The sequence below is a fragment of the Cuculus canorus genome, chromosome 5, assembly GCF_017976375.1.
Source record: "Cuculus canorus isolate bCucCan1 chromosome 5, bCucCan1.pri, whole genome shotgun sequence".
In the NCBI taxonomy this organism is placed as follows: Eukaryota; Metazoa; Chordata; class Aves; order Cuculiformes; family Cuculidae; genus Cuculus; species Cuculus canorus.
In genome coordinates this window covers 18,062,656-18,087,209 of record NC_071405.1, presented here as the reverse complement: position 1 = coordinate 18,087,209, position 24,554 = coordinate 18,062,656, and the positions used below count along the sequence as shown (strand labels likewise).

Below are 24,554 nucleotides of genomic sequence, written 5' to 3'. Positions count from 1 at the left end.
CGAGTGAAGGGGGTAACTGCCAATAATAACAGCCAATGCTGTGCTCTGCCACCCGCTCACTGCTTGTATAGTCATGATTTTTTTGCCCAGTAGCACAATATGGCAAATAAACCTTCCCAACAGAAGACAGGCTGCAGAGGGAGCTTACACAGTACACCCAGAGCCACCCACAACACTGGGGTGGGACTTCCCAGTCAGGCCCCATCAGGATTCTCCAGGAGGAGGGGTCACATCATAAGAGCAACTGCTCCCATAGCAAAATTCAAGTGCTGCTGGGGAGAGGGAACACAGCATGGGAGCATCTGAGCAGCTTTGCAGACCTCTGGCCTCCAATGGGATCTCCCCAGGGTCCAGTCTCTAGTCTAGGACGGCTTGGCAGAGAGTACAAACACAGCAACCAAAGGAAACTAGGGTAAGAAGACCTGGGATGAAGATTCCAAAAGCAGGACCATGGAGCAAGGCTCCAAACGAAAGGAGTTGCAGAAACCGTGTAACCCAGGAAGGGACAGGTCTGAAGCACAAACTGCATGGCCTGCACAGCTCTCCATCCCCTTTCCCAGCTTTCCTAACTCTTATTCTCTGCATACAGTCAAGTATGATTTCTACAGGGAGAAACTCTTCTCCCACGAAACTGACTGTTCAGCCTACTATGCAATTACCAGCAATACCACACTTGCACCTGTCTTCCCACCCCATCGCAGACAGCCTTCTTCCCCCACCCCACCCTTCTCTGGGGCTCACTGGCTCACACCAATGCATTTTAGGTGCATTGATATCCCAAAGTAAATCCCCAGCCTACATCACCTCATTGCTCAAGTCTCCATGCCAGATGTTGCAGAGCAACTATTTCCACGCCGCGCTCCTGCCAGTGGGTATGCTGACAGGGTGCCTCAGCTTTGGCTCTGCTCTGATTTATCTGACAGTCCCATGATGCAGAGGAGCAACCGCAGTCCCAGCACAGTCTGAGTGCAGCACGGGCAGCCATGGCACTGGCTGCCTTGTGGTATATGCATTTTATATCACCGGGTTTTCCTTTCAGCCTTATCGGCATGATGGATAGTTTAGCCATGGTGAAGGACAAGATAGTAATAACAATCGTCATGATTACTATTTTTCATATTTTCCTTAAAAGCAATATGATATTACCAGCCTTTGTGCCTGTTGCTTTGTTTATTAGCTCCCATTTAGTAATCGTTCCATCTTTCCCTTATTAAAGGTAGAGGTGCTCTTAGGCTGTGGCCTGAGAGGAGAGCGGGGACTCACAGGGCAGCCACCCTGGGGAGATGCTCACTTACATCCATGCTGAGCCCAGAGCTGCAGGGCTGCAATCCACCAGCAGCAGCTAACGTGCATTTTACATGGAGTCACGTCCTGCTAGGTCAGCCCAAATTCCTCTTCCCTTCTTTGCAGTGCTCTGGTTATAGGAAGAGGCTTTATGAGTGTTATTTATGCTCATATTTATCAGAGTGTGAAATAGCAGCCTCAGCAAAAAAAAAAAAAAAAAATCAGAATCAAATAGTAAAACGTAAAAGAAGCAAAAAAGTAAAGTAAAAAAAAGAATAAAATAAAATAGTAAAAGAGCAAAGCTTCTCCCTGCTCCACACTGCTGTTAGAATCTGGGTGAATAGTTTTTACCAGACCATCAGAAATCAAAGTACCTGGGTTACAGCAAGCAGCTCAAGAGGGAAGCAGTGCGAAGAGCAGCCTGTGATCTGACATCGTGGCTGACCTGGCGTGCCATAGAGGGTAGCAAGCAGAGGAGTGATCTCCAGGTCATGCAAGCCAAACCAGAAAGGCGATTACCCTTTGACAAAGTCACCTTGAGCTGCACGGGGACTCCTGGGGAGTTCGGTGCAACCAAACGTGTCACAGAATTGACAGGAGGCACAGAGTGTGCAGCCATGTCCTGCCCAGGGCTCCCTCAGGCACAGCTCTGGGCGCATGCATGGCACTGATCCCAGCAGGAGACAGACATTCGGATTGCTACACCATGGAGAAGTGGCAGCAGCTTTCCAAGCTGCCACAGGGAAGCTCCTATCACCTCGTGCAAAAGCTCGGTATAGTCTCTCTGGGGCCTGGTTACCATCACTGAGAGGTCACTTAGCATCCCTCCAGCCTGTTAAAGAAACCTTCAACTGGATGTGAACAGAATTTACTCCTGGTTTAAAGCCTGTTTAAAGCCTGAGGTAGCCACAGCAGGACCCTGGGAAGGGTCCTGGGAAGGCCCAAATTGCCTCTTTTCAGCAAGGCATGGTGACGCGCAAGCTCTGCCCAAGAAGGATCTGAGAGGCAGCTTGCCAATTAAAACTGCAAGGCGAGATACCCAGGCTGGCATTTGTGAGGACAGGCAGGCTCACAGCCCTGCCTCCACAACCGAACCGAATGAAAACAGCTGGCAAGTTCTGCCCTGGGCTTCAGAGCAAAGATGAGCCCTGGGCGGGACGTTATCTTGTAGCTGAGCACAGACATTGACACAGGGGAATTGCTGCTAAGGGTGGAACCCAGAGCCAACCTCATCCCACAGAACTGACCCAACACCGGTGTGAGCCAGCCCCCTGCCTGCTCCATGCTGTGGCTGTGTGGATTCATGGGCACACTGGCTGGAAGGGGCCACGGGGCATCTCTCTGTCTGCCATCCCACTTCAAGGCAGGGTTGCCAACAGGAAAGCAGCAGAACCACACTTTGGCTGGCCTGGTCCTTGAAGCCCCCCAAGATGGAAATCCTCTCTGGGTGACATTCTAGCTCTGCACCAACCCCTGGTGAAGAAGTTAATCCCTGTGCTTTAAGTTGGAACTTGTGCCCATGGCAGTTGGCCATTGTTAAGTTGTCTGGCACTGGTACTACTGCCTCTCTAATTCCCTTTCAAACAGTCACCAGCCATTATCAGCTCATCGTTTTGCTTCTTCCTTCCCAGACTAAACAAGCCCATCTCCCTCAAAGGCTATGGGCAGTAGGTCCTGGCCATGTCACATGCCCTGCACCAGACCCAATCCAGTTTTCCAGCATCCCTCTTGAACTGAGAGAACAGAAAGAGGAGACTGTCTCAGGAGTAGACTCGGCAGCACTAAGCAGAAGAGGAGAACAAGTAGCCTCACCAGTCACACTCCTCCTGATGTATTCCAGAATGGGGCACTGCGAGCTCATGTTTACCTTGGGTGCCCTATAACGCCTCCCTGCTTCTTTTCAGCAGAACTGTTACTCCACTAGTAGATTTTCTTATCAGCTGAAAGGTCCTAGTGATACCTTACAGAGTAAGATGTTAGGGGACATGACTATCATCTGCATGATGCTTGGAAAGGATAATTTTTCTCAGAAGGGTAATTAACTAGTTACAAATTTAAATCTCTCACTGTCCAGCTCTTTTGCAGTCTTGGAGAGAACTTGAGCAACTGCTGGAGGAAGGAGAATGACCCCACCCCGAAGGGACCTCGATGGCACTGACAAAGAGTCAGCCCCAGGCCAGTGGGAGCCCAGCGGCAGGAGCAAGGGGGAGATCTTCATTGTGCCAGCAGCAACAGCTCACCTGCCACAGCATCTGAGTGACCTGCAAAACAAAAAGCAGAGAGTGCATTCCAGAAGCATTTAGACATTACAAGTCTGTTTAGAACTATGATGGGGTTTTGAATTTACCCTCAAAAGGTGAGGGACATGATCCTTTCCTTTTCTTTTTCCTTTCCTTTTGCTTTCCTCAGCCTCCCTCCCCCTCTCTCCATCACCCAGGACCAGCACATCCTCTGGGTGAGTTGAAGACAGCCACAGCTTGGGCTGCAGGGGCTGAAGAGCCCCAGGTTCTTCTCTCTAGATAGGTGCCAAGGAGCAGGAAATTTCTGTCCTCCTCTATTGGGTTTGCATCGTAACGTTTGTAGAGGATGGTTACAGGGGTCACTTCTGTGAGAAACTGCTGGAAGCTTTCCCTATGTCCGACGGTCAATGCCACATGGTTCCAAGACAGAACCTCGGCTGGCCAAGGCCAAGCCCATCAGCAGCAGTGGTAGTACCTCTGGGATAACATATTTAAGAAGGGAAAAAGCAAACCAACTGGGCTGGGTAGAGGAGTGAGAATATGTGAAAGAAACGACTCTGCATACACCAGGGTCACTGAAGGAGAGGAAGGAGGTGCTCCAGGCACCATAGCAGAGATTCTCCTGCAGCTCATGGTGAAGACCATGGTGAGGCAGGCTGTCCCCCTGCAGCCCGTGTTGGTTAACAGTGGAGCAGATATCCACTTGCAGTTCACAGAGGACTCCACGCAGGAGCAGGTGGGTGTGCTTGAAGGAGGCCGGGGTCCCTGAAACTGGGGCAGGCTCCTGGCAGGACCTGTGGCCCCATGAAGAGAGGAGCCCATACTGGAGCAGGTTTGCTGGCAAGACTTGTGACCCCACAGGGGACTCACGCTGGAACAGTCTGTTCCTGAAGGACTGCATCATGTGGAGAGGACCCATCCTAGAGCAGTATGTAAAGAACTGTGGCCTGTGGGAAGGACTTAGATTGGAGAAGTTAATGGAGGACCACCTCTCTTTGGAGGGATCCCCATGCTGGAGCAGGGGAAAAGTCTGAGGAGTCTTCTCCATGAGGAGAAAGGAGTGGCAGAGAACTTGTGATGAACTGACTACAACCCCTATTCCTCATCCTCCTGCATCGCTGGCAGTGGAAAGGAGGTAGAGAATTTCGGAGTGCACCAGCCACAAGATCTTGGTCTGCAAATCCATATGCCACACACTTGCCACCATTAAAGTTCACTGGATGTGCTAGGTAAAGACTATGACATTTAGCAGAGACTAATGTGCTCTCTGGCTTTTTCTTCAGCTGGATATGAAAAAAAGCCTGTTCACTTAATACCCTAAATTCTTCCAGTTTTGCATGGTGATATCTTTTACCCTGACTGCCCCATGTTCCACCTCCAGCCAACCCAAGGATGGTAAATTAAAATGCTAGATTAAATAACTGCTGGCATAAAAGCATCTTTAGGATGGGAGATGTTACGAGGCTACAACATAGTATTTCATATTATGGGAGCTGAACGTCGCTTATCAGTTTCACATCTCTGGCCTCAGCTTTAATCCCCCAAATAGTCCCAAGAAAGGCCTGGTGGGCTCAGGAATCTGCTGCAAGGCCAACATTTAGCACCAAACTCCAGTCTGCTTGTAGCTGAAGGTGGGCAGACAGCAGCTCATGCACTGACTGCAGGCAAAGCAGCAGAGGCTGTTTGCTGGTGGTGAAAACACCAATAAATGCAGGTTGGAAGGAGAGGCCAAGTTCACAGAGCTGATCCAGGCTACCCATGTTTGACAACCACAAACTGTGATGAGAAAGTGTCTTTTCAAAACCCTTCTAACACATTCACCTTTGAGAGCTTTCATCAAAAAGACAAGGCAGGAATGTTAAAGGGTGAAACTCCGGGTGTTTGCTTGTTCTTTCCTCAGGCAAACCCTCATTGATTGATTGTGGGAAGGGTGAGAGCTGAGCACAACTGACAGAGGAGTCCCACTGCTAACATCGAAGCATGCAGCCTCCCAGCAGAGACTAACGACAATACACAAAGCTCTCCCAATTACATCCCGCTCCCTGCCTCCTGCGCACTGCCAAGAATAACAGTCTGAGGGGCTGCTGGTCTCCTACCACTTTTAAAGCCAGCACCTCCCAAAGGCAGGGGAACTAATGGTTGCACAGCTGAGTTTTGGAGGGGGGAAAGAACAGGAATGGTGCCTGAAAGCAGGCCAGGGTCTTAGCAGTCAATGCAAACAACAGCTGCAGAGAACCCCTCTCTGACATGGGATCCTCTGGAAATGAGGGCTATGACCAGGGTCTCTCTGTGGGACGAGCTTTCATGCAGAGATGTTGGCGAGACCCAGGCAGTGTTCTGGTCGGTATGTCCAGACATGGATAGGCATTTGCAAGGGCAGCCACAAGATGAGGGTGTGCAGTCAGTGGCCATTGCTAGAGGGTCTCCGGGACTTCACTGGGCCAATTATCTGAGAACAACGCTGCTCCTGAAGAGAACAAGACAGGCCCACCCACACTGACCAGTCTACGAGCTGTAAGTGCCTAAGCAAGGCACCAATTCAGCCAGAGCGCTGACATGAGCAAAGACCACTCTTGTACAGGTGCAGGACCAATACACCAGGGCCCCTAGGACTCCTTGGCAACACAGGAGTCTCATCACTGGAATTACCACCACTCCATTCCCTGACGCCAGCACAACTCAGAAGTCAGGGGAACTCTCTGACCCATCATTGCACAGGCTGGGGACAAGATTTCCGAGGACATTCAGTCTTACCAGGGTTTCTGGTTTTGCTCTTATCAAAGATAGCAAAGCACAACCCTCCTGCAGCTGTTTGCACAGTAGGAAGGGCTCAGAGAGTTAACACCATGGTCAAGTGATTGACTGCACAGGAAACCAAAAGCCTTCATTCTTTAACTCCCTATCCACAACTCTACCAATCACACACCACTACTTGCCAGTCCTGCTCCAGCTGGCTATGCCTACACTCTTGCACATGCCCACAGTCACTAACTCATCGTGCTCAAGCACATCGTCAATCAGGTACCTTTTCTGGATTACATGCCTTCCATCTCCCACACAGCCAGCACGAAAATGAGTTCTTCACACACTGACACGTGCACTCGTCCTCTCTGTCCCTTGTTTCCCTTCCCATGCAAAAGGACTCACTGCAAAGCGAGATCTCACACCCATGCAAGGCAGGAAACAATGCAAACTAGGAGAGCACATGGTCTTCTTGTGGCTTGCTCCCAGACACAGCCTGGTATCTGAGTAATGACCCTCAGCTTAACAAGCTTGCTGGCAGTAGAGGGACATTCCCATCCTGTTCTCCACATCTCCTTTCACCTGTTTCTGGCCAGGAAAAGGTTAATTTCCTAGTTTGGGCAGGGGCAGAGTTAATTTTTACAAGAAGCTGGGAAGGAATACATCCAGGGCAGCTGACCAAACTGGTCAATGAGATATTCCATACCATCAACACAATGTCCAGGGGTTCATGGCTGGGTTTTGCAACATGGTTTGGGTATGCAGCTGCAGAGCGTGGTTCGGGATTCAGATCGGGAGCACACCAGCCATTGTTTTTGAGGCAGTGAGTGATTTGCATATTCCTTTATCGTTATTATTATTGCTGTATTTTGTCTTCCTTTGCTGCCCTGCTAAACTGCTCTTATTCCAACCCATGTGTTTTATCTCCTTTGCTTCCAATTCTCTTCCTCATTCCATGGAGGGAGTGAGAAATTGGCCACTTGGTTCTTTGTTGCTGGTTTGAGGCTAAACCACAACACCAAGACAGTTTATGGGAAAGCTGTAATGATCCAAGCAGCCACCTCCATCCACATTTCTTGGCTACAGGAATCCTCAAAAGCAGCAGGGACATCTCTCAGGATCCCAAATACATCTCAAATAAAAGCTCTGGGTAAGGCTTCCTGGTAGATGTCCCATAGCTGCAGAGTCAGAGCTGTCAGACCCGTCACTTGTAACACAGAGCAAGTGGCAGGTTTCTGTCTGAGGCAGGAGCAGTCAAACATCACAGGCAGTGATGAGGCGAAATGTTCAGTGTGTGGCACAGGGATGGTGAAGCCTCACAGATGTGCTGCAGCATGCGCCCACAGGCAGGGAGGAGGTAGGTTCAGCGTGGATCTGGGTGGCAAGGAGTGGTGCATCCTCACAGTCGAATGATGCTCACTCCTCCATTTTATCCCAACACACATCTGATACAGCATCAGAGGATCCAGATGTGGAACAAACCTCTTGGGAAGAGTAAAGACCAAGAGGCTATTTCATTTGGCATGCAAGGAGTTAACAGTGCTGCCTGGCATTGTTCCCTCAGTGGGGAAACAGAAACTTCAGCGGAGACTGAAGTTAAAGGCCCAAACCTCACAGGGAGCACACAGTCAGGGATCCCTCCCCCAAAAGTCTTTGATATATCACATTTATTTTGCTTTGTGGCAGGACTGTACAGTAAACACACTGAAAGAAAGGACTACTTTAAATTTTTGTACTGTGCTGAAAATTCTTTTCCCCTGGGTTTATAAACATTAATTTGTATTTTTCATATTTTCAGAGCCCTGAGTTATCAGTCCTTCTGCCTTCCCCGAATTTCGAAAAAGAGGCAGAACCACTGTCGCCTTCCCCCATTTCATCTCCAAGGAAACAGGCCAAGAAAAGTCCAAAAACACAAAGCACTTGCCGACAGGACTAGAGACAAACCTCAGGAAGCTGGACTCCCAGTCCAGCACATTCACCATTAGAGTCCCCTTTCCCTGGTGCTGGGAGAGGAAGCCCTTGTGCCTGGTCTCCACAAGGTCTCACTCTTCTAAGAAACTCTCCGCACACCTGAACAGAAATCAGACTAAAAAGACTGCAAAACCCAATAGAAGTCCTATTGGATTTTAAAGGGACTTACCTCCTCTCTTTGAGGGTCTGAGAAATGTTTGGGGGCATCTAGGTTAGGATTCTCTTAAATTTTGTAAGATTGTTCAAGAAAGAGACATGGACAGTCTTTTGCTTCCAGTGCAGTCCCACTGGAATCTGAGTAGAACTTCCCCTGCTCAAATGGGGAAAGAAAGTACCCTGCCCTTCCTGACACGTGGTATCCCACACCTCCTTTTCCTAAACCACAAAATGGCAGAGCAATTCCACTTCTCAGTGCCACACGGAAAGCTAATGCTGTAACATGCAAGGACAGTGCAGCGTGTAACATGGAACGAGAGCCAAAAATAGACCACAGAGTAGACAGAAACAGTCAAAAAGTAAAATGTGCTGCGGAGAGCAGAAGGGAGGGAGGGAGCACCCAGCCATCTCCCACAAGTTCCTGTCAGTATGTGGAATGGTGCATCCGGCTCAGGAGAGCAATGACCCAGTTCCCCAGCTGGGACCCCTTCAGCCACAGAAAGAGTTCATACAAGTTGATCTGCCACAGGCTCAGGGCTTCTGCGAGCGTGATCTGAGCCCTCCTGTAAAGTGAGTGACTCCTGCTCCTCTGGTACCTAGAATGAGAGAAACAGCTGCATTAGATCCAGCAGGAATGCAGGCTGGCAGGAAGGAGGCCTGTCCTACATCTTCAGTACAACTGACCCACCCCAGAGGAGGGGAACATCCCACTTCTGGAGAATGACGGTCAGTGAGGACCCATGTGAATACGGATTTTCGCCATGTTCCTCAGGAGCTGAGGACTGCATTCCTAGCACAAATCTGGCAGAAGAGACAGCCTGCTCCCTTGTGAGCCCAGTTCTCTCCCCACTGTACATAGTAACCCTGAGCCACAGCCTAGGTTCTCTTCAGCTAACAGGGACAGGTACACACCCCCACAGCCTTTCCTGGTAGCACACTCTTAAGAGTACAGTAATCCTGACACACTGATTCTGGGAAAAGTAATTCTCTGCCTTTCTCTAGAAGCAGAGATTAACTGGGCTTCGTAAGTCCCTCATCAGCCAGAGAAAAAAACATTACTTCTTCTGCAAGGAGGTGGAATCTGAGACAGAAGTGTATTGACTCAAAAATGGATGGAAATTTGCACAACTCTTGTTCTTGGCTTTTAACCATCACTCTGTTCTGCACAGTCAACCTTAGCCCCTCAAGCAGGCTGCAGAAACTGACAGCAGTGAACCCACAAATACTTCCCAGTGGTGATGCCTGTAATGGTCAGGAAGACCCTTCCCTTCCTCTGGAGGGGCTAAATCCTAAACTCTTATCCTATGGGCTCCAACTCCATCCCTGTTCCAGCCCCGGGGTGACAGAGCTGTCCTCTGGAGAGGCTGATGGGCATGAGAACAGCAAGACCTGTCTTGTCTCAACAGTCCTTCCTGATAACCACTGGACCTGATCTACAGACTGACTTTCCAGTTTGACCTTGGACCTGCCCTGTCATCCTGATGTTGCATTATGATATGGATTTTTTATTGGACCTGACCACCATCTCAGGGTCTGTCCTGCTTGCCTTGCTCAGCTACTGTGGGACTGGGCCCTGACCAGCCTGCTGGCCCTGGGTTCCATCACAGCTCCTGGCCTCCAGGGACAGCCAGCCCCTGCTGCACCACGTCTGGCTCCTGACGCCCGGAGAAGAGACTCACGTGGAAACAGCTCTGATGCAGCAGCGGGACATGTTGAGGAAGGAGGTGGCACTGGCCCGCGTGTGCAGGGCTGATTCAATCCCCCTTAACAAGTCATTGGTCTTCAGCAGCAGCAGCATCTGACGGGGGACGTTGTTGAGGAGCTGGGTGATCTGGGGTAGGTAAGCAGCAGCATTGGACCGGATCTCCACATCCTGTGGCCAGTCAGGTCATGTCAGAGAGAAAAGAGAGAGAAGCTGAGAGTGCACGGGAAACTCAGGACCAGATGCAGCTGAGATTTGGCACGAGAACATAGTGTTTTTCCAGACCGTGAGTCTAGGACAGAAGCTGAAGCACAATTTGTCCTGCTTTCCTACAGACATCTGGCTGTCCCAAGCACTCACAGCACAGTCACAGGTCACTCTTGCTGTATCCCACCTGCCCTCAGTAAGATAAGGCTCTGTCCCCTCACTGGTAGGATTAATACCCTCTCAGAAGAGAAGGGCACACACTGGTATCTGAGTGCTTGGCCCCAGGCAGCTCATAGCAACCATGTCTTATCACTGCCCTTGCAGTCTTCTGACTGAGTCTCACCTCACCAGTCCCAAAGCTGGCAGAGCTGTAAGAAGCACAGGACTGCTCAGGAAGGTGGAGCATGCTGCAAGGACAACCAGACTGCTTCTTGTCCTGCTGTGCCACGCAATCGATGGCTTTACGCTATACTGATAAAGGTGTTTCCAAGGCCTAATTTTAGTCCTCTGTCCTCAACACAATTCAGCAGAGGTGAGAAAGCATTATGCAGTTAACCATCATGCCAACCCAAAAGATCAAAACCTGTCATCTGTCAAGACTAAGGGTCAACTTAGACCCGTACCCTGTCCAGAAGTAGCCAGCAGCAGACTTAAGGAAAGAGTGTAAGACCAAGGCAGACATGGGGTAATCATGTTCCTTGGTTCCCCAGCTTCCCATAAATACACTGTTCACGGTAAGATCGCAGTGATAACGGATAGGGTACAGCCTGAACCACTTAAGATGGGGTCTCCTCCAAACAAGAGCCACCACAGCACGCAAGATGGCCAGCCCCCATTCATCTGCGTCTTTTAGATGCGTGGTGTGGAGCTGATCCATATGCACAACCGAGTCCCTGCCTCTTTCTACAGAGGCCATGACATGAATCAGCAAATCCAAACAGAAATCCCTGGAACACCTGAAATCTCCAGAATCCTACAGAATACATGCAGGGGCAGAAAATGACTTTGTACAAGACAGAGGCTCCTTTGTGGGAAAGGACAGCTCTAAAACCTTCTCTCCGCTGGGACAGACAGCCTTTATTTCACAATATGGAATCTCATACTCACTCCTTCTGAACTTCAGACTTAATATAATGGAATAGACCTACACAAGTTGAGTGTGCAGGTCATGGTGGTCAGAGATGTACACAGCTCACAAACCACCATGGTTGCTTTGCTGCTGATAAATAAATCTTGGTGTTCTCCTGCTTCCACTACTGACAGCATACAGAAAGCTTCAACAAGAAGATGCTTAGCTCTCCTAAATGTTAAATGTGTTGTTCCATTATTTCTTGGCAGAAAATTCCTCCCTGATTCTCTCTTATTCCTTATCCTAGCCAGCATCACTGCAGAGCCTACTTTATTTTCTACACATAGGTTTTCTTTTCTACTTCTTTTCTACTTCTTTTCGTTTTATTTTTAGCTCCAGTTGCTTGTCCACATTGCAAAACAACCACATGATCTGTCATCAAAACTGTCATTTTCTGTCAAGGGTGAAGCCTGTGTGCAGAGGAAGAAATGAGCTATGCCACAGGACCTGAGAAAAGCCCCTTGGCTGCAGTCGCTGAGGCTGTTGCAGGATGCAGCAAAACACAATCATAAAATCAGATGAGATGAGGCTAGCAGCCACCCTGAGCGGTCAGCTGCCTGGCCTTGGCTCAAGGCAGTAACCTATAGCAATCCTCACACATTTGCCTAGCCTGCTTCTAAAACTCCCCAGTGAGAGACAGCCTCTCCGCACCACCCGCACTAGAATTTCACTAGCCTTGCCATTAGATTTTGGCTTTTCTTCTGTTTAAATTCCAGTCTCCTTAGCTGCATTTAAACAAATTACTTCTTGTCCTGTTTGCACCAGTCTTTAATAGATTTAGAAATCACTATCACAACTCTTTTGAGCTGTGCTTTTCTAGACTTTTTCTGCCCTTATTTGCTCAGACTTACCTGATAGGTTGTATCTGCTAGACCACTAGTCCTTGAGCTTCCTACTGGACTTGCCTCAGTTTCATTATCTTTCTCAATATGCAGTGCTCCAGACTGGACACAGCACTACAACTAAGATTTTGCTTCAGGAAGGTTGCTTCCTTGTTTCAAAGGCTACTCTCCATTCAATACATCCTCCAGTCCACTCTCTGGAGGTCTGCATTGATGGTACCTGCCTACAGAGCGTCTGTCTCTTGTTGCTGATACAATCTTTCAAATTCACCTCTAAACTAAGGGCAAACAGCAGCTCATTTCCTAATGCCACAGCAAATCTGCTCAGCTCCCCATTATCTGATGCAGGCTCCATACAAGTAATTCAACTCAATGACAAAGTTCATCATCCCAAACAAGGCACCACACAGCCACAGTTATACCTCTGGCATAACCTTCACAAGCAGTTTGGGATAAACACTGCTTATTAGCTCACTTATTATTCAACACTGCCCTTTTAGTATCTGTGTTGATTCGCTTCTGTGCCTCTGAATTTCTTTCTGGAGCTACCAGCACCAGAACTCACCAGATCAAGCACAGATCTGCTAGACAGTCACTGTATTATTTGTGATATGCATAAAATTAACTCAAGTAAGAGCAATCAAATTACTAGGGGCTGTGGGGTCCATTAACCAAGGTATCTGACCTTCTCATTGCTATGGATAATGGCAAGCCAGTGCAGCAAATTCTGCCATATACATCAAAATGAAATCCAACTTGAAGGAATTTTGAGAAGAGAATTTCACAGGACAATATGATAATACTACTTAAATGAATTTCCTCCTCTCTACTACAAATGAGTGCAGATAAGAACAAACTATAGGTCACATTTCTACCTACAGACACTAGTCTGTTGCCTAAAATCACATCACTATATGCTTATCTCTAAAAAGAGCACAATTAGCAGGGGCACAATTATCTTTGAGGCAGTGTGCGCATGTCAAGTGCAAGGAGGCACGAGAAGGATCCCAGCATGTGTGGATAGAAAAGGGTGGAGAATGTAAGTGGCAGTTCCCTAGATTTGTAGTGATTGACTTGACAGGATCTGCAGTTAAGCAACCTTGACTCCAAGTTAATAGGGTTTCTGATTGGGAGGCGATTTCCAAGGGTTTTTAGGAGTTTGTATCAGTGCTGATAGTCATTTACATGAACAGTGGTAATGCATTATCCTTCTCATGTATTCCCACAAAGCCTTTATGTCTCCTCTACCTTAACCCATCCTCCTTGATGGTTCCCTGCACAGCTGCATTCAACACTTTTTTTAAGAAAAGGCTGATCTACAAATGTTTCTCCTGTCAGAACTGGTGAACGCTTGGCCATTAAAATATTATACAAAATTTACGCAGCCCATGACAAGCGGAAGTGGGAAATTAAATTCAGCCACTATAAAATACATTGCAGAAGGACTCCTGCTTTTTTCTAGCTTAGCTCTCAATGCAGGATTTGCTACAGAGCTGCCAGGGGTTGCCCAGCATCACTGCAATATCAGCGGTGCAAGTTGTTGCAACAAAGAAAGGTACCCAAGGAGGAAGGACACACAATAGGGAATGGCACACAGGACCTACCTCACTGGCTGAGACTGGTGACCGGTCAATGCCCCTGTTGACAGACTCCCAAGACCTGGCGGTCAGCATGCAGGCGAAGAGAGGGTACAGATCCCCTGCGCCAAGCCGCCGGCTGTACTTCTGCATCCTCTTCATATCAGCCTTGATGAGGGCCTGCCAAAGGCGGCAATAGTCCATGCGGAATGACTCACTCAGCACCTGGGGAGGGAAACATGGTCCCCGGAAGTCCATGGAGGACAGGAAACTGGCACGGAAAGCCTTGTGACCCCTAGCTGTGCCCTATCCCCCATTTCAGAGCCAGGGAATATCCTTGGAGGGTTATGGGAATAATAAGAAAAATGTAGTCATGCGGACTTATGAGGAAGGCTACAGCTGGGAGTGCTTCTTACAGCCTTATGGGGCTCTGGAAGCCCCCCATAGCTACATACCTGGTAAAGACCATGGTCCAGGAGGATAATGTGGGCCTTGCCAGAGACTGGGCATTTCTTGACTAGCACGTTGCCTGGGTGTGGGTCACAGTGCACAAAGCCATTCACGAAGATCATTTCACTGTAGAGTTTCCCCAGGTTGCGAGAGATCTGTGAGGAGACAGGAGACGGTGACACACTGCCACCCACAGCAGGGTCCCTCCTGGGGAGGGGAGGCGGCCCTGCGTGCCAATACTGAGGAGCAAGGGTCTGGTACATGCCAAAGTCCCCATGCAGAGCTCTTGCTCCTCCTCATACTGACAAAAAGACAGGATAGCTGCTGGCATCACCACATGGTGACCTAGGACATTCAGGGAAGGATTCATGAAGGGGCCACCAGGAAGGTGCTTGTGGGAGCAGGCTTTACTTAAGGACACTTGCCTGTCATGAAAAAGAGGAAATACCTGTGGGTAGGACTGGGGTTTCTGGTAATGAGGAGGAAAGTGAGACAGCAAATAGGGGCATACAGGCATTCATAGGGAAGGCACAGAAGTTGCTGCTGGGGTGGGTGAGAGACGGCTTGGAGTAAGACTCAGTTGTTTCCATCCATGATGGCAGCAGGACCCAGCAGAAAATGTGTGGGAGGAGATTCAGCCTGCCCATCTCATCAGAATGAACATGGGTTCCCTCCCCCTTCCCTCCATCACACTGTCCCCCACTTTCCCCCTTCCTTTTCTCAGATGCACACTAATCTGATTGGTGATGTCTGTGAAGATGAAGCATCACAGAAAAGCTGTTCAAATCATCCTGTCACTGCTGTGTCCATCCATGCCACTACTCCTTATCACCAAGAGATGTAATTAAAGTAAAAAACATCCCAGGACCAAGCAAACACTCCCAGGACCCAGGATCAATTATTCGCCGTGCACTAACACAGCAGTCTCACCCTGACATTCCACCACCAGCCTCCTCTATCATCAGAGAGCGGCATGGTTCTCCACAGTGGAGTGCTGAACGAGCAATTAAAAGACAATCATTATAAATTATTCCAAGCATGTCCCCAGACACACAATGTAAGCAGCACACGGGCAGCTGTCCCCATAAGCAAAGGTGGTGGAAGAGGTAACGAAGATATTAACAACATCTCATTCTCCAGAAAACCAGACAACCAGGCAAGGGCCTGCTTTACCTACCTCTGAAATGCAGCCATCTCTGAGAAGAGCATTTGGTATGAATAGTGCCCAAGTAACTACAAATGGGAACCCTTCCTGCAGCGTACCAACAGGGACAGCTGTAGGGCCAGGTGAGACAATCTGCCACCACAACCCCCTCAAGTGGGACCTGGAGCCACTGCTGAATCATGGAGAATGCTATTCCCATGCCAAATCACCCACATGGGTGGTGTAGCACAGCCCTGCAGTCTTCTGTAGTGCAGTTCCTCTAATGCCAAACAGGTGTTATTGTAAGTACTGACAGAGGGGAACAACGTTTCCCCTCTGAATCACCAGCAGAGATCACTGGAGGTACGAAGTGACCCCTCCAGGCCTCCTGGATCAACAAGCTCTAAAACTGGATAGGACCAAAGTACCAGGTGCTGTGACCTTCTAGAAAGGCTGAGTAGTACTTGCTGATAGTCCAAGGACATTGCCAGATCATCTGTTTTAAACCAGTCACTCATTCACACAGCCTCCCAGGTACCTGCACACCAGGAGGAATGGACTTGGACATAATGACTGATCTTAGCATCAACCATGACATCTGTGCACACATTGAACAAACTGCATTTTGCCTCTGCCTCAGCTGTTTGCCCTCTAGGGACCTGAAACAGTACAGAATTATTGAAGGTGAGGACTTGTGAACAATCTGGGGCACAGCGTGGTGCCTCATACCTATTAAACACAAGTCCAGATAGGGGCTAGCAGTTCTGCAAACCTGTTGCTTGGTCACGGCTAAAGCCTGGAAAACTATTAGTTTAGGGCACTGGAGCATGGGCTGCTTCAAAAACAGTAGATTCTCCTTCTGTCCTCTGGTAACAGCACAGGCTGGGGAAGTCAAGCATTGGAACAAGTTGCGCAGAGGCGTTGTGTGAGCTTGCCCATCTAGACACCCACAAGTCTATGGGGCTGGATGGGATCCACCCAAGAGTATTAACGAAGCTGGTGGATGTCCTTTCCAAACCCCTTTCCATCATCTTCCAGCGGTCCTGGCTGACTGGGGAAGTTCCACTGGACTGGAGGCTGGCTAATCTTGTGCCCATCTACAAGAAGGGTTGCAGAGAGGATCCAGGGAACTACAGGGCTATCAGTCTGACCTCAGTGCCGGGGAAAGTCATGGAACAGGTGATCTTGAGTGCTATCATGAAGTACATGCAAGAGAACCAGGTGATCAGGCCCAGTCAACATGGGTTCACGAAAGTCAGGTCTTGCCAAACTAACCTGATCGCCTTCTATGACAAAGTGACTCGACTACTGGATGGGGGAAAGGCTGTGGATGTTGTCTTCTTGGACTTCAGTAAAGCCTTTGACACAGTTTCTCACAGCATTCTGCTTCAGAAACTGTCAGCCTCTGGCCTGGACAGGCGCACACTCTCCTGGGTTGAAAACTGGTTGGATGGCCGGGCCCAGAGAGTGGTGGTAAACGCAGTTAACTCCAGCTGGAGGCCAGTTACAAGTGGGGTTCCTCAGGGCTCGGTACTGGGTCCAGCCCTGTTCAATGTCTTTATCAATGACCTGGATGAGGGGATTGAATGCATCCTAAGTAAGTTTGCAGATGACACTAAGCTGGGTGGAAGTGTGGATCTCCTGGAGGGTAGGAGGGCTCTGCAAAGGGACCTGAACAGGCTGGACTGCTGGGCTGAGACCGATGGCGTGAGGTTTAATGAGGCCAAATGCCGGGTCCTGCACTTGGGGCATAACAACCCTATGCAGTGCTACAGACTGGGGGAAGAGTCGATGGAGAGCTGCACGGAGGAGAGAGACCTGGGGGTGATGGTTGACAGCCAACTGAATATGAGCCAGCAGTGTGCCCAGGTGGCCAAGAAGGCCAATGGCATCTTGGCTTGTATCAGAAACGGTTTGACCAGCAGGTCCAGGGAGGTTACTCTCCCCCTGTACTCAGCACTGGTGAGACCGCACCTCAAATCCTGTGTTCAGTTCTGGGCCCCTCACAACAAGAAGGATGTTGAGGCTCTGGAGCATGTCCAGAGAAGAGCAGCGAAGCTGGTGAGAGGGCTGGAGAACAAGTCTTACAAGGAGCGGCTGGGAGAGCTGGGGTTGTTTAGCCTGGAGAAGAGGAGGCTGAGGGGAGACCTTATTGCTCTCTACAACTACCTGGAAAGGAGGTTGTGGAGAGGGGGGAGCTGCCCTTTTCTCCCAAGTGACAGGGGACAGGACAAGGGGGAATAGCCTCAAGCTCTGCCAGGGGAGGTTCAGACTTGACATCAGGAAAAAAAATTTCATGGAAAGGGTCATTGGGCACTGGCAGAGGCTGCCCAGGCAGGTGGTTGAGTCACATTCCCTGGAGGTGTTTAAGGGACGGGTGGACGAGGTGGTGAGGGGTATGGTTTAGGGAGTGTTAGGAATGGTTGGCCTCGATGACCCAGTGGGTCCCTTCCAACCTAGTGATTCTATGATTCTATGATTCTATAATTCCATCTCTACCCCTGGATATTTTTAGACTTGACTTTAACACCCTGAGTAAGCTGATCTGACCTCATACCTGACCTTGTCTTAGAAGGTTTGATAGGAGACCACCTAAGGTCCCTTCCAATCTCAAATATCCCAGGATACTACAAAAACAACTCTCACCAAGTTATCCACACCACCCGTATAACAGCATCTTAAGGTATGGCTGTAGGTTCCAGGTTCAGCAAACGTCTGCCCTCCTGAGTAACCATCAGCAGACAGGTTACTAAGCAGACCCATGGTCATAGCCTTTTGCAGCCCATGATGCAACACAAAAGCAGCTCAGGATTCATCTTCTCATCTTCCCATCTTACCATGAAAACAGCGGGGCCACAACCCTGTTCAAACCCACAGGCTGGGTCATGGGTACAAGACAATCTTCACTGCAACACCCTCACCCTCTCTCCCTTCCCTGCTGTACTTACATTTACCTCTGCCCCAGCACACCACCTGGAGTATCTATAGTAGTTAATTCATTGAAAGTAAAACTTTATGGCTTCTTTAAGAAAGAGGAACACATTCTGTATCATTTAGTTAGTATACAGAAGATATGTTACAGGGATTTATGATACAAGCATATGAACAGTCTTTACTTTTGAAAAAAAAAATCCCCAGCATAAGAGATGGAGCTGTGCTGCACACTAAAGAATTGTCACATATTTTTACCTGTTGATACACATCTGAAATAGGATAAAAATTAAATTAAGATAGAAAGTAAGAATACTGCTGAATTCTAAACAAAAAAGGAAGGTTATATTTCTAGGGCTTAGAGTGTAATATGTGAATAGCAACCTACCATTATAGTTCAGGCAAAAGAAGTTCATGTTTCTAGAGAAAAGTTTAGGGAAAAAAAACAGAGAACCTTTATATACATTAATTCTCCAGTACTGTGCCCCTTCACTGCGGGCATTTATCCCATCCTTATTGAGAAGGCCTCTGGATAAACAACATACACAGAATTCACTCTGGAAGAATGCAGTTAAGTGAAAGGAGAAAATAAACATGTGAAAACCTCTACTCAAGAGAAGGGAGGAATTCAGCGTGCATTTAGGCTGTGTAAAACCTCAGGGTGAAAGTGCAGTGCAAATTAGACAAAAGGTTGCAGTGATTTACAGAAGCAAAGACCAAAGGTAGCGCACAGGCATTTTGTTATGACACAGAGAGGTCATCATTCCTTTCCTTGTTTATCACCCAACACAATGAGCCCTTATCATTACCAGGGACCTCCAGCATTGTTCTGATGCACATCGTAAAAAATAATAATCACTCTTGGAATCCTGCATTCACTTCCAGACACCTCATTAACACAGAGAGGCAGACTACACAGAGTGAGTTTAGAGAAAGCAAATAAACAAGCAGGATGCAGGAGGAATTTACTTGGGAAAAAGATTCAAAGAGCTGAAGATCCCTTGGCTAAGGAATGGCACAGGAGGGGCAGTCTACCAATGTTAGAAGGTTTAAATAGCAAGGAAGCAGAACACTGGATTTGGTACAAGAAATACAACTAGGCAGAAGGGGATGTAACCCAGAACAGCACAATTTAGGCGTAACACGCAAGAAAAAAAGCCTACGCTAGTCAGCAAGCATGGCTGAGCTTGCTATGTCAGGCTGACACCAGGCTCTGGCTCTGGCCACAGGCGTGTCCTTGTCTATTGCCAGATGGTGCATTATCGCTTAAAAGAAGTTCCATTTGTCTGTGCTGCAGCAGAACATGATGACTAAGTTGCCAAGTGAGCCTGTGGCCTCACCAGTCAATGCAAATAGCAACCTGCCACATTACATGACTTGACTGTGACACTGTGTCAGGCAAACCGCAGGTTTTCAGCCAAATGTTTCATTTTGAAAAAAGTGTAGCTGAGGAATAAGCAGATTGCAGATGATGAAATAGAGAGTTAGCAGCCTGGGCAAAAACAATGGAGTGACAGATACATGCGTAGCAGCCAGACTTGAAATAACTCTTCACCAAACTAAGTAGATTGAACCAATGTTCAATCTATGTACTCAATACAGCAAGGATGCTACACGTCACAAACTATCTTATGTGAGTTACAAGCCAATAAGGAAGAAAACAAGAATGCATGACAGGTATTAAGGACTGTTATTTGTCTCAGTTTAGAAACCAGAACATTATTGAATGATATTACATAGTTACTCTATAAACTGGTCAAGTTGACTGGAAATAAGACACAAAGTATGACTTTGGAGGCTGTCCCAAAAATTCACTCTTTAGATGGATAGAACCTTTCCCCTAAATCCCAGTCTAATTCTAATGATGTCCAGTTGAAACAATTTCCTTAGTTAATATAACCCTACGGTTACATATAGATATACACATATATATTTACACATATATATAGATATACACATATATATCTAAAACTAGTTCCTTCTCCCTCTAGTATTGATTACTCCAATGTGTTCATCAGTAAGATAACTGAACTGCTGGAATGTGCACAAAGAAAAGCAACAAAGCAGGTGAAGGGTCTGGAGCACAAGTGTTATGAGGAGTGTCTGAGGGAACTGGGGATGTTTAGTCTAGAGTAAAAGAGGCTGAAGGGAGACCTTATCACTGTCTACAACTACCTGAAAGGAGGTTGTGGGGAGGTGGGTGTTCGTCTGTGCTCCCAAGTAACAAGTGTTAGGACAAGAGGAAATGGCCTCCAGTTAAGCCAGGGGAGGTTTAGGCTAGATATCAGGAAATACTACCTCACTGAAAGGGTTGTCAAGCACTGGCACAGGCTGCCCAGGGAAGTGGCTGAGTCACGATCCCTGGAGGTATTTAAAAGAGCTGTAAATGTGGCACAGTTTAGTGGTGGAGTTGGCAGTGTTAGTTAATGGCTGGACTCTTAAAGGTCTTTCCAAACCTAAATGATTCTGTGATTCTATGATAACCATGAGTGTAAATATAGCATAAATAATTCCCCATTTCTACAGGATGTTCCTTTATCTAATGTGTCCTAGGAGTCAACTACCTTTTTACGTAGCCACATTGCATTGGAAACACACACTCACCCTACAACTGACTAATACCCCAAAGTTAATTCTGTCACTCCCAACATATTTCATAAACCCTTCTTACTCATTTTTAAGCACAACACTTTTCACTTGATATTGCTCATTTTTATCCCTTTCTATCACGTCAGTCCTCAAGGCCACCAAGTGCTATTGCTATTCTGGTCCTCCAACACAACGACAGAACCTCCCAACTTGGTGTTATCAACAACATCCTTCACACAGTCCTGTCTGTGTCAAGGTCACCACTGAATTTATTAAAAAGATCAGTTTGAAGAGCAAACCTCACAGAACTCCACTACAGTAATTTCTCTCCACCACTGCCTCTATCAGTTTCCTACTTACTTTGAACTGTCTCTGCTAATCCTCACCTTTTCTAGTTAACTGACTCACATCCAGTGTACGAAGTATTTTACCAAGTACCCCTACTGTCATCCAATTTAAAGTACCCCAAGCTGTGGCACAGACACAGCAGTGATATATTTCCTCTTGCATACATACATATATTTCCTCTTGCATACATACACAGCTGCAAAGTGTTGCTGCCATCAGTTTTGAAAGCCTAGACAACTTGTTACCCTCACATGATCCACTGGGAGCTACTTTAGGTGAACCCATAGTATGCTCCCTTGCACACGGCCCCATAGCAGCAAACTCCCAGGCACACACCAGCCCCTGTCTGCAACTGTCCCCTCCACAAATAGGCACACCCAGCCACCAGACCAACCTGGCAATAGCAAAACAAGGAAAGTCCATCACTGCTGAACGTCTTTACCAACACCAATACACAACAGTTAGCAAGAAACCTCTTGGAAAGGAAAGAATGCATGCAAATGTGAACCTATGAATACTCCTACAGTAAAAAGATAGCACACACATGATGTTCATGGGTGGCTGCAATGTAACAAACCGGCCTGGGTTATCCATGGAAAGTCACTGATAATCTCCTAGCCTTGTGAGCAAGTTGAGTGGTCCTGGCTCCATGCCTCCAACTGACATGAAGAAGAAAGGCAAAGGAAAAAGTCCTGTGACATGGTCCTGTAGAGCTGATCTCACTGCCTGACTGTGATGAGTCCCAGATGAAACTGCCAGATAGGACATCATCCCTTCCTGTCCCACCTCCATCTCTGACTGTCTCTTTAGATCAGGAGCAGATACTAGTCTCTGGCTTTAATTTGGCTGTAATATTTGCCAATTATTTTAAGAGATGGCGACACTAACTTTTATTGATCTCATTAAAAGTAAAGGTCGTCGTGCAGCTCATTTCTCAGCGCTCAATATTACCTCCTCAGGCCAAAATAATAGCATTGATTTTGGAACCTTAATCGAAGGTTAATTGGATTGAAGAGTGTACTGGGGTTTTGCTTTCTTTCATTGTTGTTATTACAGCCATCATCTAAGGGTCTGCTTAATCCTGCCAGAGCAATCCTGCCCAGTTAAACTGGCGTCAAACTAGCAAAGGGTGTGGATGGAGAAGAGCCACAATTTGGAGCCTGCTCTGTGTCTCTGCTCTGAAATGGCTCTTGTCCACAGCAGATTAGGATGGTCACACAAAAGAGATCTGATTTCACACTCTGCCCTCTGTAATCCAATTGTGAGAATCAAAACACAGCTCTGTAAAGCAGCACTATCACTATGCAGTGATCTAGCATCACAGAAAGGTGGTACCTGGACACACAACATGTCACTGAGATACAGGAATAGTTTTTAGAACTCCTGGAGTGTACTCCTAGCATGCCCTGTATTCTCTGCTGGGGACACAGGAAATTATTTTCCTGCTCAGTGCCCCATCTTCCACGGTGTTTAAGCAGGGAGAAATATTCTGACTCATCCTCCCAGGGAACTGAGGAACTAACTTGATAAGCTTCTAGTGATTCTCAAGAGGACACAGGAAGAGACCAGTGGTTGTTTTTCTATTTGTTTCTTGCATCTCTGCCAGACCCAAAATGGCCAAGGGGATCATTGTCCCTTGGCTTTAAATGTAGTAATATTTCCTTGGACTTAATGTAAAGCATCTTGCTGAGACTTAAGCAATTGATTGATATTGAGACTTGAGACTGACTTTCAGTGAGAAAAGGGTTTGTGTGTAATTTAACTCTTTTACGCAGTGTTTTTGCACAGTTCAGAAGCTGGAAATGCTGGAGGGCACTATCTCTGCTTATCAGTGCTGTGTGGATTTTCATTAAGCTTCAGACAAGAGGAAACATAAGACAATCTGCAAAGAAACCTCTCAGACTAAATCAGCAGGTGCAAAGAGCAAGAATAGCCATTTTCATAGAATCACGGAATGGTTTGGGTTGGAAGGGACCTTAAAGATCATATAATTCCAATCCCCATGCCATGGGCAGGGACACTCCCACCAGGCCAGGCCCCATCCAACCTGGCCTTGAACACCTCCAGGGATGGGGCATCCACAGCTTCCCTGAGCAACCTGTGCCAGTGCCTCACCGTCCGTACAGTAAAAAATTTCTTCCTAGAATCTAATATAAATCTCCCCCTTTTCAGCTTAAAACTGCTACCTCTCATCCTATCACTGTACTCCCTGATACAGAGCCCCTCCTCATCTTTCCTGTAGGCCCCCTTTAAGTACTGGAAGGCTGTGATGAGGTGTCCCTAGAGCCTTGCCTTCTCTTCTCTTGGCTAAAAAAGCCCAACTCTCTCAGCCTGTTCTCGTACGGGAGGTGCTCCAGCCCCCTGATCATCTTTGTGGACCTCCTCTTGACATGCTCTAACAAATCTATGTCCTTCCTGTGCTGAGTACTCCAGAACTGAACACAGTACTCCAAGTGAAGTCTCATGAAAGCACAGCAGAGGTGGACAACCACCTCCCTCGACCTGCTGCTCACTTCTTTTGATGCAATTCAGAATACAATTCGCTTTCTGGGCTGCAAGCACACATTGCTGGCTCATGTTGAGCTTCTCATCCACCAACAACTCCAAGTCCTTCTCTTCAGGGCTACTCTCAATCCATCCTTCACCCAGCCTGTATTTGTGCTTGGGATTGTCCTGACACAGGTGCAGGACCTTGCACTTGGCATTGTTGAACTTCATGAGGTTCGCACAGGCACACTTCTTTAGTGTGTCCAGGTCCCTCTGGATGGCATCCCTTCCCTACAGCACGTTGACTATGTCACACAGCTTGGTGTCATCAGTGAACTTGCTGATGATGCCCTCAATCCCACTGTCCACATCTCCAACAGAGATGTTAAACAACACTGGTCCTAACACCGACCTCTGTGGGATGCTGTACATGCTGATGACTGACCAGCTTGTAATTCCTTGGATCTTCCTTTTTTCCTTTTTTAAAAATGGGAGTTACATTTCCTCTTTTCCAGTCAGTAGGAACTTCATGAGACTACCACGACTTCTCAAATATGATGGACTGTGGCTTAGCAACTTCATTCCCTCAGGATCCAAGGATACATCTAAACAGGTCCCACATACTGATGCCCCTTCTAGTTCTTTAGATGGTCTCAAACCTGATTCTCTCTTACAGTGAGTAGTTCTTCAATCTCCCAGTCCCTCCCTTTGCCTTCTGTGACTTGGGCAATGTGGCTTGAGCCCTTGCCAGTGAA

The 24,554-nt window shown here is 47.7% G+C and overlaps 1 protein-coding gene across 7 annotated transcripts in view; it reads right to left on the bottom strand.

The window, feature by feature from the left end:
* The window catches only part of ADCK1 (aarF domain containing kinase 1), a 122,299-nt gene that overhangs the window by 27,722 nt on the left and 70,023 nt on the right, over positions 1-24,554 (bottom strand). For 5 of the 7 annotated variants that reach the window (XM_054067802.1, XM_054067800.1, XM_054067804.1 and 2 more), the window contains 4 exons: positions 14,306-14,455; positions 13,878-14,075; positions 10,073-10,266; positions 3,561-8,989 (listed from right to left, as the gene is read on the bottom strand). In XM_054067802.1, coding sequence (XP_053923777.1) covers positions 8,818-8,989; positions 10,073-10,266; positions 13,878-14,075; positions 14,306-14,455 — 714 coding nt within the window. In that variant the 3' untranslated portion in view covers positions 3,561-8,817. The other 2 variants (XR_008450019.1, XR_008450018.1) reach the window with 2 other exon arrangements.